This window comes from Pan troglodytes, chromosome 19 (assembly GCF_028858775.2).
Source record: "Pan troglodytes isolate AG18354 chromosome 19, NHGRI_mPanTro3-v2.0_pri, whole genome shotgun sequence".
NCBI classification, from domain to species: Eukaryota; Metazoa; Chordata; class Mammalia; order Primates; family Hominidae; genus Pan; species Pan troglodytes.
Genome location: NC_072417.2, coordinates 89930244 through 89945396, shown reverse-complemented (window position 1 = coordinate 89945396; position 15153 = coordinate 89930244). Strand labels below are relative to the sequence as shown.

At 54.7% G+C, this 15153-nt stretch overlaps 1 protein-coding gene across 2 annotated transcripts in view; it reads right to left on the bottom strand.

The window, feature by feature from the left end:
* MGAT5B (alpha-1,6-mannosylglycoprotein 6-beta-N-acetylglucosaminyltransferase B) overlaps window positions 1-15153 on the bottom strand; it is an 84600-nt gene that overhangs the window by 12636 nt on the left and 56811 nt on the right. The window contains exons 10-11 of one of the 2 annotated variants that reach the window (XM_054670720.2): window positions 13303-13436; window positions 7312-7448 (exon numbers count right to left, since the gene is read on the bottom strand). In XM_054670720.2, the coding sequence (XP_054526695.1) occupies window positions 7312-7448; window positions 13303-13436 (271 nt within the window). The remainder of the gene's footprint in view (window positions 1-7311; window positions 7449-13302; window positions 13437-15153) is intronic. The other variant, XM_054670719.2, reaches the window with a different exon arrangement.

Below are 15153 nucleotides of genomic sequence, written 5' to 3'. Positions count from 1 at the left end.
GTGGCAGAGATTGGACTAGAGCAGAGGCTTCAGGATTACTTTTAGCCATGAAACTGTTTCCTTTCCAAAGGAACCCTATGGGGACCAACATTTAAATGGATTCATGTGGTGCCACTTGGCCTCTGCTGAACCCCTAATGACCTCTAAGCTCCTCTGAGGAGCTGTGGAGCTCTCTGTAGTCCATTCATCCATCTCTCTCTCTCACCCATCCCATCCATCCTATCCATCCATCTACCCACCATCCATCCATGCACCCACCATCCATCCATCACCCATCCATCCATTTGTCCACCTGCCCATCACTCTATGCATCCACCCACCCACCCATCCATTCACCCATCCATCCCTCTCAAACATCCACCCCTCCACTCATCCACCCACCCATTCATCCATCCATCCCTCTCACACATCCCTCCACTCACCCATCCACCCATCGACTCATCCATCCCTCTCACACATCCCTCCACTCACCCATCCACCCATCCATCCTCTCATCCATCCATCTTATCTGCCCATCCCTTCTTTCATTGAAGGAGGTGGACCTCTGATGGAAGCTCCATATTTGGAATTAGAACTCAGAGGAATTCCACCCTAGAGAAAAGGATGAAACGAGCTAGACCAGTCCTTGCAGGGGCTGAATCCATTTTGTCTTAATCACCATATTGATCAAGGTGATCCGAGATTGCTAGGGCCCCCAGCTACAAGCCAAGAGTAAAAGTAAATTCTCTCTGGAGTAAAATAGAGTCATTCTTGATCTTAAATTATCTCTACAATTTTTCATATTCATTTTCCAGAACTCAAAAAAAAAAAAAAAACCATTGAAATCCCAATCAAACTCCCAGTACTTTTTTGTAGAAATTGACAAGCTGGGGGTGGCTGCGCTGGGAGGCGGCGATGAGAGGCTCGCACGCCTCCAGCCCGGCCCCGGCCCCCCGGGACGGAGAGCCGAGCAGCCCCGACTCTGGGCTACGGACTATGGGTGAATAGCTCTGACCACCCGGCGAAGCATGCCGCCTGCCTTGGCCTCCCAAAGTGCCGAGATTGCAGCCTCTGCCCGGCCGCCACCCCATCTGGGAAGTGAGGAGCGTCTCTGCCTGGCCGCCCATCATCTGGGACGTGAGGAGCCCCTCTGCCTGGCTACCCAGTCTGGAAAGTGAGGAGCGTCTCTGCCCGGCCGCCATCCCATCTAGGAAGTGAGGAGCGCCTCTGCCCAGCCGCCCATCGTCTGAGATGTGGGGAGCGCCTCTGCCCCGCCGCCCCGTCTGGGAAGTGAGGAGCGCCTCTACCCGGCCGCGACCCCATCTGGGAGGTGAGGAGCGTCTCTGCCCAGCCGCCCCGTCTGAGAAATGAGGAGACCCTCCGCCTGGCAACCACCCCATATGAGAAGTGAGGAGCCCTTCTGCCCGGCAGCCACCCCGTCTGGGAAGTGAGGAGCGTCTCTGCCCGGCAGCCACCCCATCCAGGAGGGAGGTGGGGGTCAGCCCCCACCAGGCCAGCCGCCCCGTCCGGGAGGGAGGTGGGGGGGTCAGCCCCCCGCCCGGCCAGCCACCCCGTCCGGGAGGGAGGTGGGGGGGGTCAGCCCCCCCGCCCGGCCAGCCGCCCCGTCCAGGAGGGAGGTGGGGGGGGTCAGCGCCCCGCCCGGCCAGCCGCCCCGTCCGGGAGGTGAGGGGCGCCTCTGCCTGGCCGCCCCTACTGGGAAGTGAGGAGCCCCTCTGCCCGGCCAGCCGCCCCATCCGGCAGGGAGGTGGGGGGGTCAGCCCCCTGCCCGGCCAGCCGCCCCGTCCGGGAGGTGAGGGGCGCCTCTGCCTGGCCGCCCCTACTGGGAAGTGAGAAGCCCCTCTGCCCGGCCAGCCGCCCCGTCCGGGAGGGAGGTGGGGGGGTCAGCCCCCCGCCTGGCCCGCCGCCCTGTCCGGGAGGGAGGTGGGGGGGTCAGCCCCCCGCCCGGCCGGCCGCCCCGTCCGGGAGGTGAGGGGCGCCTCTGCCCGGCCACCCCTACTGGGAAGTGAGGAACCCCTCTGCCTGGCCAGCCACCCCGTCCGGGAGGGAGGTGGGGGCGTCAGCCCCCCGCCAGGCCAACCGCCCCGACCGGGAGGGAGGTGGGGGGGTCAGCCCCCCGCCCGGCCAGCCGCCCCGTCCGGGAGGTGAGGGGCGCCTCTGCCTGGCCGCCCCTACTGGGAAGTGAGAAGCCCCTCTGCCCGGCCAGCCGCCCCGTCCGGGAAGGAGGTGGGGGGGTCAGCCCCCCGCCCGGCCAGCCGCCCCATCCGGGAGGGAGGTGGGGGGGGTCAGCCCCCCGCCTGGCCCGCCGCCCTGTCCGGGAGGGAGGTGGGGGGGTCAGCCCCCCGCCCGGCCAGCCGCCCCGTCCGGGAGGTGAGGGGCGCCTCTGCCCGGCCGCCCCTACTGGGAAGTGAGGAGCCCCTCTGCCCGGCCAGCCGCCCCGTCCGGGAGGGAGGTGGGGGCGTCAGCCCCCCGCCAGGCCAACCGCCCCGACCGGGAGGTGAGGGGCGCCTCTGCCCGGCTGCCCCTACTGGGAAGTGAGGAGCCCCTCTGCCTGGCCAGCCGCCCCGTCTGAGGGAGGTGGGGGGGTCAGCCCCCCGCCCGGCCAGCCGCCCGGTCCGGGAGATGAGGGGCGCCTCTGCCCGGCCGCCCCTACTGGGAAGTGAGGAGCCCCTCTGCCCGGCCACCGCCCTGTCTGGGAGGTGTACCCGGCAGCTCATTGGGAATGGGCCATGATGACAATGGCGGTTTTGTGGAATAGAAGCGGGGGAAAGGCGGGGAAGGGATTGAGAGATCGGATGGTTGCCATGTCTGTGTAAAGGGAGGTAGACACGGGAGACTTTTCATTTTGTTCTGTACTAGGAAAAATTCTTCTGCCTTGTGATCCTGTTGATCGGTGACCTTACCCCCAACTCTGTGCTCTCTGAAACATGTGCTGTGTCCACTCACGGTTAAATGGATTAAGGGTGGTGCAAGATGTGCTTTGTTAAACAGATGCTTGAAGGCAGCATGCTCGTTAAGAGTCATCACCACTCCCTAATCTCAAGTACCCAGGGACACAAACACTACGGCCGCAGGGTCCTCTGCATAGGAAAACCAGAGACCTTTGTTCACTTGTTTATCTGCTGACCCTCCCTCCACTATTGTCCTATGACCCTGCCAAATCCCCCTCTGTGAGAAACACCCAAGAATGATCAATAAAAATAAATAAATTAAAAAAAAAAAAAGAAATTGACAAGCTGATTCTAAAACTCATTTGGAAATGCAAAGAACCTAGAATAGACAAAACAACTTCGAAAAAGAACACAGTTAGCAGGCTTATATTACCGATGTCAAGACTTATTATAAAGCTACAGTAATCCAGATAGTGTGGTATTGGCATCAAGATAGACAAACAGATCAATGGAACAGAATACAGACTCCAGAAATAGACCCCCACACAGTGTGGTCCACTGATTTTCGACAAAGGTGCAAAACATTTCAGTGGAGGAAGGATGGTTTCATCAATAAATGGTCATGAAACATGATATCTATATGCAAAAAAGTAAAAGAACTTTTTACTTATTATATGTAAAAGTTCATGCAAAATGGATCACAGACTTAAATGCAAACCTAAAACTATAAAACTTATACAAAAAAAAACAGGAAAAAAATCTTTGTAACCTTGGGTTAGACAAAGATTTCTTAAATACAGCACCAAAACCACAATCCCTAAAAGAAAACACTGGACTTCATTAAAATTAAGAACTTTTCTCTTTGAAAGACATTGTTTTGTTTGTTTGTTTGTTTTTGGGACAGAGTCCCCCTCTGTCGCCCAGGCTGGAGTGCAGTGGTACGATCTCGACTCACTGCAACCTCCGCCTCCCGGGTTCAAATGATTCTCCTGCCTCAGCCTCCTGAGTAGCTGGGATTACAGGTGCAAGCCACCACACATGGCTAATTTTTTGTATTTTTAGTAGAGATGGGATTTCACCTTGTTAGTCAAGCTGATCTCAATCTCCTGACCTCGGGATCCACCCCGCCATGGCCTCCCAAAGTGCTGAGATTACAGGCGTGAGCCACTGTTCCCGGCTGAAAGACACTGTTAAGAGAAAGACAAGGCCAGGCGCAGTGGCTCATGCCTGTAACCCAGCACTTTGAGAGGCTGAGGCGGGAGGATCGCTTGAGCCCAGGAGTTTGCAACCAGAATGGGCAACGTAATGAGACCCCGTCTCTCTGTCTCTCTCTATCTACATATATATATATATTTTATATATAATGTATATAATATATATATGTTTAAAAAGAGAGAGACAAGCCACAGACTGGAAGAAAATATTTATAAAGCGTATATTTGATACGAGACTTGGATCGAGGATATATAAAGAACTCTAACAACTCCATAGTAAGAAAATAAACAACCTAATACAAACAACCTAATATTTTCAATGGGCAAAAGTTTTTAAAAAGACACATCACCAAAAAAAAAAAAAAAGATATGGAAGACAAATAAACACACAAAAATATCTTCATCATTAGTCATTAGGAAAATGCCAGTTTAAACCACAAGAAGACACCATTCCATGCCTGTTAGAACGGCTGAAATTTACAAGACTGACCATCCCAAGCATTGATGAATTTGTTAAAGAATTGAAAGCCTCGTACATTGCTGGTAGGACTATAAAATGGCATGACCACCTTTTTAAAAAAAGTTAAACACACTTCTACAGTATTAACCAGCCATTATATTCTTGGGCATTTACCCAGGAGAAATGAAAGCATATGTTTCTACAAAAAATTGTACACGAACCAAAAAGGCTAGTCAAGACTCCCTGAGTTGGCTTCACAATTTATCCATGGGTTGCCACCTACGGATTGAAAAGTTCCACCCAAGCTCACCCAGATGACTGTCTGAGGGCCTGGAATGTTTCCTCCAGGGATGAGGGTGGGTTTGCCCCGGGCCTGAACCAGCTGCCTTTGCCTCCTTCCTGCTTCATTCCCTTGATCCCTCACCCCTCGCTTCCTGGGACTACACTCTACTAAAATAGCACCTAAGTCTTAGCCTCAGGCTCCACTTTCTGGGGAATGCAGAATAAGACAGACCCGCTTAGCACAAAAATCACCCAACGCCTTGCCCTGGGTCCCCAGCTCCTGCTCCCTGGAAGGATGATAAATGACCTGACCTTCCATCTCCCCTCCTTCCTCCTCTGCTTCTCGGCCACCTGATCCCCTGTACTCTGGAAGGCATCTCTCCCAAGATGCTGCTTTCATTTTTCTCTCCATCCAGCCACCTCTGACTTCCTTTGGTTACAAACACCAGAGCAAAGATGTCTTTTTTTGGAAGCAGTTTCTTTGAGGTCTCTAGCTGAACAGGATTGCCTCAGGCTATCACAGAAGTTCCAGCGCTAGAGATAAAACCTTTCTCTTTCCAGACTTCATAACCTCTCATTCTCTTGGGCCAGTTTCTTAATAGCATTTTCTGATAAAAGTAGACCCTGTGTGTTCCACGACCCTCCGACTCTGCCCTCTTCTCCAGCGCCCAGTGCCCACGGCTTCCCGGGCTTCCCTGCAGCTGTGGCAATCGGCATGGGGAGCCTCATCTCCCAGCTCCCCGCTCCACACCCCACAGTGACCTCTGACACCTCAGCAGAGGTCTTGGACCTTGATTCCTGCTTTCAAGCCTTCTCTCTGCCATTCTCCAAGGCTTCATAATGCTGAACAGGCTGTGGGGTCAGGGCCAAGCACCCCTGGCTCTGGACTTAGATTGATGTAGCCTGGAACATCAGCTCGGCACTTACTAGCTATGGGTCACCTTCTAACCCACTGTGCCCTGGTGTCCTCATTTGTAGAGTGGGCAGGATCACATGCAGCACCTACCTCATGGTGTGAAGGTTAAATAAGCGATGCACGTGAGCCCTTAGCACAATGCCTGGCACATAGCAAGCTCTCAGTGAACAGCAGCGTCCTGGGTGGACACAACCCAGACGGTGAGATCCCCCTGAGTCCTCCTTCCTCAGTCATAGAAAACAGAACAGGACTGGGCACACTGAGCTGAGCTGCCCGGAAATAATGCCACCCAGCATCCCCCGGAAGTGGGCATGGCCCTGTGGCCAAGATGGAGCTGATGAGCAGTGTGGGAAACGTGGTGTCCTGCTCTGCTCCTTCCTTCTCCTTGTCGGCTGGGATGCAGATATCATGACTTGAATACCTGTAGCCATCTTGAACCATGAGGCAAGGTCAAGGTGGAAACTAAACACGACGGGTCAAGGTAAGAAGACCCCGGGGAACGCCACACCAGCCCTCCCGACCTCCGAAATTTGCAAGCAGGAAAGAAAATATACTTCCATCTTGTTTAAATCACGATTATTTTGGGGTTTCCCTGCGACAGCCGGATCTAATCCTAACCAGTACAGCTGGGAGAGTGATTAAATCCAATAATCATGTAACAGGCCTGATGTAGGATACAGGGGCTTCCCCTGATCAGTAGCTTCATTATTAACCTTGACCTCATGCCACCTGCTTGATGTAATAACCCATCCAGCGCTGGTCCCTCTCACGCCCAGGGGCTGCCCTGTGGCCGTGCCAAGCAGGACCTTGACCTCCCGGGGCTTGCCTCCCTGTGACAGAGGAACCAGGAAAGACGGCTCCTAGGACCCTGCTGTCCTCATCACCCTCTTCCCTACCTTGGTCCATCCACAGGAGCCACAAGCCCCAGAGAGCCTGAGTCAGGAGAACATCACAAGGAGAGACCCCTGGAGCGGCTGCTGGAGAGGGGAAGGGAGCAGAGGGTAGAGGGGGCAGGCGGCAAGCGGTTTCCATACCTGGAGCTGCCTCGTGGCCAGGGGGAGCACAAGGAAGAGAGAGAGAGACAGCAGGTTAGTGATGATTCGCAGACAACACCCCATGCAGGCAGCTCCTCTCTGGGGACCCCCAACCCTGAAGATGGGATTCTAATCTCTAAGCCTCTCCTGCTTCTCTCTGCCTCTCATCTCACAGAACTCCCAAGTCTAGCCTGACCACCCCCCCATCCACCGAAGACGCCCTTGCTGGGCTTACATTGTCTATTGATCTGTTTCTTGGGAGGGTGGAATATTTAGTCACAGTCCTCAATTAAGGAATCATTTATTACGAGAGTCCGGGGGACAAGCTGTCAGCTCCTAGGCTGGGTGTCTTTAAATAGCAGTTAGGAACTTTTTGTCCTGAACTGGTTCATGGGAGACATTTCCAGCATGCAGGGCTGGGGCGGGAGGAGGGCACCGCATCCTGGAAGGAGGAGATGCGGGACCCAGGCGGGGGCCTGTGCCGAGCAGGCTGGTGCTTCCCGCGTGCAGGGGCCGCGCTCACCTTCCAGATGCTCGCCTCCTTGCCGTACACCACGGCCATGTTGCTGGCCTTGCCGCCTTTGATGAGCCGCTTCTCAGTCTCGTTGAGCTCCTCAGACACGAAGCCCATGAAGGAGTTGTCGGGGGTATGAGCTGCAGCCCGAGCACGCAGAAGGAACGGGGTCACCAAACAACCAATGGCAGCCCCAGGCCTCCCTGGACTGCCCCGCCCAAGAGGTCCTCTTTTGGCAGGGGTGGGAAAGGGGGCGGGGCATAGGAGTGCGGTGGGGAGGGTGTAATCAGTGCCCTGGCCTGCGAACCCCCTTCCCAGAGACTGCTACAAAGATCAGAGCGGAAGGAAACCTAGGCCTGGCATGGTGACTCACGCCTATAATCCCAACACTTTGGGAGGCCGAGGCGGGAGGATCCCTTGAGCCCAGGAGTTTGAGACCACCCTGGGCAACATAGTGAGACCCTGTCTCTATTTAAAAATTAAAAAATCAGCCAGGCATGGTGGCACGCGCCTATAGTCCCAGACACTCGAGAGGCTGAGGTGGGAGAATCGCTTGAGCCCACTAGTTCAAGGCTGCAGTGAGCTGAGCTATGATCGCACTGCTGCACTCCAGCCCAGGCAACAGAGCGAGACCCTGTGTAAGAAGAAGAAAGAAGGAGAAGAAGGAGAAGACAAAGAAGACGAAGACAAAGACGAAGAAGGAGGAGGAGAAAGAGGAGGAGGAGGAACAGGAGGAGGAGGAAGAAGAAGGAAGAAGCACCAGCAGCAGTAGCAGCAGCAGCCTAAGAGGTCATCACGTCCCCCTGTTTGAGGCTGAGGCCCCCGGGTGACCAGCAGGGACTCTGCCCTCCTCACAGTCCCTGGAGCCCCAAGCTTCTGACCCATCTTTTTGCCCTCCACCTGCGCCCATAGGCAGCATCTGTCATCCCAGGTAGAACTTTCTTCACCTTCTCTGTGACTGCACCCCGGCCTAGGCCATATCAGCCCTCAATGGGACCACCCTGACAGCTGCCTCCTCATTCCTGTGGCTCTCTTGGTAGAGTCTTTTCTCTGAAATGACACTTTTGAATCTAGGCCATATCAGGTTCCTCCTCTGCACAAAACCCCATATGCCAAAGTCCGCCCGACAATCACCAGGCTCTGCCTCCATCTCCTCCCACCGCACCTTTGACCATCCAGCCCACCCAGAGCCCTGCTGGACACAACCCCTCTCCATACAGAACTGTGCTCATGGGCCAGTGAGAGGTCTCTCCTGACCCCAGTCACTCATTGTCCCCTAACAGCTTTATTTTTCATCACAGCACTTACCGACCAGACATTAGACTATACATTTATTTGTTCATGTATCATTGTCAGAATAGGCCAGGTGTGGTGGCTCATGCCTGTCATCCCAGCACTTTGGTAGGCCAAGGCAGGTGGATCACCTGAAGTCAGGAGTTCAAGACCGGCCTGGCCAACATGGCAAAACCCCATCTCTACTAAAAATACAAACATTAACTGGGTGTGGTGGCGCACACCTGTTATCCCAGCTACTCAGGAGACTGAGGCACGAGAATCACTTGAACTTGGGAGGCGGAGGTTTCAGTGAGCTGAGATCACGCCACTACACTCCAGCCTGGGCAACAGAGCAAGACTCCATCTCCAAAAACAATAATAATAATTGTTAAAATAAAAGCCCCTTGTGGACAATGGTTCTGTTTTGTTCACTTCTGTGCCACCGGCACCTGAAACAGAGCCTGGGCTGGCTTTATGAATGCTGGACAAAGATGGATGAGACGGGGAGAAGCCTCCCATTCCCACCTCCAAGCGTTGCCCCTGCTGCTGTCCCCTCGGCCTGCACTGCCCTCCTCCCTTGTCTCGGATGAGGAAATTCTACTCAGCCTTCGGGGCCCCTCTCACACGACACCTCCTCCTGGAAGCCTTCTCTGGGGTGGACTGTGCCTCCCTTTGTGGCCCCATCTGCGGCAGTTAGGTCTCTGTTACAGCAGGGATTGCCCCGGGATTTCCTTGCCATTTGACTTATTTGTCCATAAGGACACACACCCTCCTGCACACCAAGGCCAGGGAACATGTTTGATCTCACGCTCCAATTCCATGGCCGTGTGTGGAGTGCAGTGACTGCTAAAGCTCTGTCCGCCACGGAGGGGTTAAGAGGAACATGAGACCTACGAATCTGCAGGCACACGAGCCCTGCCTTCTGCGCACTAGGATCCCGAATAAACCATTTATTGAATCCAATGATATTTAATCTACCTTCCTGCACGGAAGGGGCTATGGTGAGTGAGGAGGCTGGGAGCAGCTGCCCAGCCTTGATTTCCCACAACGGCCTTGATTCTAAATACCCTATTTCTTCATTTCAAATGCACATCCCCCACATTTTAACGTTTCTCCAATTGGGATGCATGCTTTAATCAAATGTGTAAATCTACTGTAGTATTTCCACCCACCCCTCAAGGCCCACAAGACGTAATAATCAACATCTGGTACAGCTTAGAAGAGAGGATCGTTTCCTGTATAAGTGCTCCCAAAGCTCACAGATTCTTGGGCCTGAAAATTCAACTACAGAACCAAACGATCTCTCCTCTAGAGCTTTGGGAGGGTCAGGAGGAGCCCTGGAGGCCTGGAGTTCTTTCTGTGGGTGGTCAGGGTCAGGACAGCTCTCCCGTCTCAGGAGGCTCTGTCCACGCCAGGCAAAGCAGCCCCTGCCCGACCCTGTTTACCTGTCCGGCACCATCTTCCCCTCCCCTCTGGCTTCTCCAAGGCTGCCACCCAGCCCTCTCCCCTGTTTCCACCACTCTCTGAAGCTGAAGAATCTTTCACTAAACTGCCTTCATTCCACCAACTCCACCAGAAGAGGCAGATTTAGAACACAATTAGCTAAGCCAGTCAGAGGGGGACAGGGAAGTATTGCAACCAATTAAAATAACAGGGACCATTAAGCCAAGAGCTCCTGGGGGCAGAGCGAGGGTAAGGCCAGGAGAGGCAGCAGCCCCCCAGTTAGCTCCCTGGGGAAATCAGCCAGCTAGATGGGAACAGGCCTGCTCATGACTTCCTTCCTGGACTCTGTGCCATTAAAACTGGCCAGCCTCCCTCTTCCTTTTTGTCCCCACTTTCTTTGATTTATCCAATCAATTAATGTTCTCTGAGGACCTAGGTTGGCTCCAGAGAGATTAAGATAAACCAATTAGTGGCCCCTTTTTGAGTGGCTCATGATCTATCAGGGAAAAGAAATGTATAAGCAAATAACTAGCATACTTCAACATATGCTTTAACGGAGTTAAGTTTAAGAATTATAAAAATAGAGGTAAAGAGGCAATACATTCTGCCAGGAGTAGGAGATGAGGGGATCAGTGAAAGTGATGGTAAAAAGAGGAGACATTTCACTTGAGGTTTTGAAGGATGAGTAGGAGTTTGCCAGGTCTGGAAATCCACATCCAGCGGGCTCCACCCTGGGACAAGTCCTCATTTTCTCAGTGCAGGATATTGCAGAAGCCTCTTAATCCATCTCTGCTTCCCCCTCCTCCCTGCTTCATCGTCTTTGGCCACCTGCAGTCCGACAGGATAATACACCTCAATAAAAATGTTGCCCTGGCTGGGCACAGTGGCTCACGCCTGGAATCCCAGCACTTTGGGAGACCGAGGCAGGTGGATCACCTGAGCTCAGGAGTTCGAGACCAGCCTGGGCAACAAGGTAAAACCCTCTCTCTACTAAAAATACAAAAATTAGCCAGGCTAGGTGACGTGTGCCTGTGGTCCCAGCTACTCCAAAAGCTAATGCACAAGAATCGCTTGAACCCAGGAGGTGGAGGTTGCAGTGAGCCGAGATCGCGCCACTGCACTCCAGCCTGAGTGACAGTCTCAAAAAAAAAAAAAAATTATTCAGTGGTCCTCCGACGTGAATTCAGGAACCTTGGCTAAAACACCCCACTCCTCCATGCCCTGATCCTCCATGCTCCTCTTACCAGCCTCCAATCTGACTGCTTCCCTTCCTTTTTTTCTTTTTTCTCTATTTTGTTTTTCCCCCAAGACAGAATCTTGCTCTGCTGCCCAGGCTGGAGTGCAGTGGCACGATCTCAGCTCACTGCAACATCCACCTCCCGGGTTCAAGTGATTCTCCTGCCTCAGCCTCCTGAGTAGCTGGGATTACAGGCACCCACAACCACACCCGGCTAATTTTTGTATTTTTAGTAGAGACGGGGTTTCACCATGTTGGCCAGGCTGGTCTCAAGTCTCTGACCTCATGATCCGCCTGCCTCAGCCTCCCAAAGTGCTGGGATTATAGGTGTGAGCCACCGTGCCTGGCCTGACTGCTTCCTTTCTAAGTGATCTAAATACCCAAGCCTCTCACCTCCGTAGCTTTTCCTCTTCCACAGCCCGGAGCACCATCATTTCCTCCCTGCCTCTATTTCCACTCCCCATTTCCTTTCCCTCCAGAAATCTGCTCCCTGTGCTTGCTCTACCCCAAGCACTCTTCTGCTGGGAGGACAGTGAGAAGTCTCATGCAACCTTGAAACGGGCCCTGCAGAAGGAGTCTGGTCCCAACTGAGCTGTGTGACCTCAGGCTGCATGCTCTACCTCTCTGGGCCTCAGTTTTCTCAACTGGACTGCATGAGCCCCAGGAACCTTCCCACTTTCCCAACCTTCTGGGATTCAATGATGCCATTACTTATTTATTCAAAAATCACATCTGCCCCTAATATAGCCTAGAGTCTAGAGAATCAGAAAAAAAAGAATAGTCCAAGCACCCACAAGAGATGCCATGAATTTGACAGGCCAAATACAAATCACATACTTTACTCACAAGCAAGTCCGTCAGGACTCCGCTCAGAGTCTACGTTGCTCTTAGTTTAATAGATGCAATCCTAACAAGGCTGCTTATCTAGCTTTCTGGCCTGGAGCCTTCAAAGAGCCACACGCAAGATGCTGCTGGAGGCAGATGTACTGACAACAATTAAAAGTGACAGCTGAGAGCCTCCCAACAAGGTGGAAGAGCGCAGCGTGAACCAGACACAAGGAAGGGACGCAGTTCCGCACACCTCTGCCGTCCAGAAGGGCAGGCCCATGAGCCCGGGAGGCAGAGAACTGACCCTGAGTTGTCAAGAAAAGGTGAAATTGTTTTCAGTGAGCTGCGTTTAACAGGATAGGTCAGTGTGTGTATACATTTTAGAGTATCATTAAAAACAGCTGAAACCCGGGCATGGTGGCTTGCACCTGTAATCCCAGCACTTTGGGAGGCCTATGTGGGCGGATCGCTTGAGCCCAGGAATTCAAGACCAGCCTGGGCAACCTGGTGAAACCCTTTCTCTACAAAAAATATAAAAATTAGCCGGGCATGGGAGCAGATGCCTGTAAAGCCAGCTACTCGGGAGGCTGAGGCAGGAGGATCACTTGAGCCCAGGAGGTCGAGGCTGCAGTGAGCCGAGGAGATCACACCACTGCACTCCAACCTGAGCAATAGAGCGAGATCCTGTCTCAAAAAACAAACAAACAGCTGAAGCCCAGCTCCACTCACGTTCCTTGCCTGGAGCCCTGGAAGCCAAGCCCACTCCTGCATTTCCAGAACCTTCCAGTTCTTCCCACATCCCTCTTTACTGCATCTGTTCCCACTGCCTGCCGGCTCCTTTCCACCCAGGGAAGTTCTCCAGCCTACTCTGGAAAGCCTCTCTTTCTGGAAGGCCACGGAGTCCCCTGTGTTCTGGAACTGTGTGCCCAACCTCCCTCCTGGAGGGTGAAGGCTACATCTGCTGGAGTTGGGGAGGTCACCCCGCCCTGGACACCCCCTCCATGCTTCCTGCTCCCCAAATAGCACCAGAGGCTTCCTTCCTGGTTCACACACTTATGGAGCAGGAGAAGGCGATGCTTGCTGGGTCCCACCAACCCCACTGGCTGGAGAAGGAAAGAGAGGGAGGAGTGAGACCCTGGCCGCCTCTTGTGTCACCTCTGAGAACCATGAGGAGGACCCCCGACCCCACCCCTGCCCTGTGGGGCACTCACGAAACATGGTCATGAACTGCTTGGGGTTGAGGTTCCAGTAGCCCCAGTTGGTCCGGTAGCCGTGCAGCGTGGCGTACTCCTCGTGGTTGTACGCAGGTTCCGTCCCGAAGGTGTCGATGACCCTGATTCGGCACCTGCCCCCCCAGGGGACCGGGAACCAGGGTCAGCAACCTCCCTGCATGTCCCTGGGCTGAAGTTGCCCCAGCCACGAGCACTGTCACCAGCCAGTGGTGGGGTCAGAGTAGCACAGTGTGTGTTAGCACTTGGACTAGGACACTGCCCTGCTGTGTGACCACAGGCAAGTGCCTTCACCTCTCTGTGCTGCCTCATCTGTCCAGTGGGAAAAACAACAGCCCAGTTGTCTCAGGGTTGTAGGGAAGCTCCTGGCCCATGGTCCTTGGTTAGCACTCAGGAACTGTAGCCATTACTGCCATCCAGAAGGGAGGCACTGCTTGGAGAGGGGGTCCCTCTCTGGTGTCCCCTGGGTCCTCTATACAATTTGCATCTGCCTGGGTAGGGAGTCATAGCCCCTCTGCTCAGGAGCCTGACACCCCTGGATGTGCCCAGTCTATAGGGCCAGGATGCAAGAGGCAGGGTCCCAGGCACTGCCCCATGGGCTGTCTTTGGGAGGGCAGCGCTTCTGAGCCTCCTCTGCAAGGCTGGTCCCAGCAGGGCTGGACCCTGCAGCTGGGCAGAGGCTCTGCTCCACAGGGCCCTTCTCCCTCTGCTGTCTCCAGGGGTGGAGGCCCAAGTTCAAAACCCAGAGGGGTCTTGTCCCTATAGATAAGCCAACCACGGGGCCAGACGAACTCCGAGGCCATTCTCAATGGGCCACAGCCCCAGAACCACCCCCTCTGCCCACCCTACTCCCTGGAAGGGGCACCTGAAAAAAAGTGCCAAGACTCAGGGGCCCTGCAAGGAGCTCCTCACCCCAGTGTCCTTCCTGGTGACCCAGAATTGTCTGCAGAGTGCTGAGGTTGGCACTTTTCCCCCAGGGAAGAGGCCCGGGGTGGGAGGAGAGAGCCGAGTGCATAGAGAACTCGCATTAATAATAAAAGCAATAACACTGCCTGTCACTTTTTTCCCTAATAAAATCATGTGGGATCGTCAATGGGACTGGAGCACACGTAATAAATAGCAGGGCTCTCTGTGCTAAATTAAGCCCCACATCCCACTGGCTGCAGTGAGACAGGGAGCGATGGCCTTGGCCTTCCTCCAGACGGAGAGAGGGTGGGGTGGAGGAAGAGAGGGGTGTGCTGAGCAACTCTCCCCACCCCAAGGTCCCCACAGCAGGGTCACAGCCCTGGTTAATGTCCTGTTCCCTTATACCCCTCTCTCCAATTCCTCAGCCCCGCTCCATGTAGATGACCCCGGCCCCCTGCCCCCAGCCTCAAAGCAGCAGAGGGGCGATGGAGCAACTCCCTGGGTGGTTTATTAATTATCATTGAGTTAGCCGGGAGGCAGACATGGAAGTGGCAGGGGAGGGGAGGGGAGGGGAGGGGTGGGGAGGGGAGGGGGAGGGGAGAGGAGGAGTGGGGACAGGAGAGGGAAAAGAGGGGAGGGGGGAGGTGGGGAGGGGAGGGGTGGGGAGGGGAGGGGAGGGGAGGGGAAGGGAAGGGGAGGTGAGGGGAGGGCAAGGGAGGGGGAGGGAAGGGGAGGTGAGGGGAGGGGAAGGGAGGGGAGGGGAGGGGAAGGGAGGGCAGAGGGGAGGGGAGGCGAAGGGGGAGGGGAGGGAGGAGGGGAGGGGTAGGAAGGGGAAGGGGGATGGAATGGGAGGGGAGGGGGAAGGGGGAGGGGAAGGAAGAGGGGAGGGAAGGGGAGGGGAGGGGAGGGGGGAGGGGAGGGGAGGGG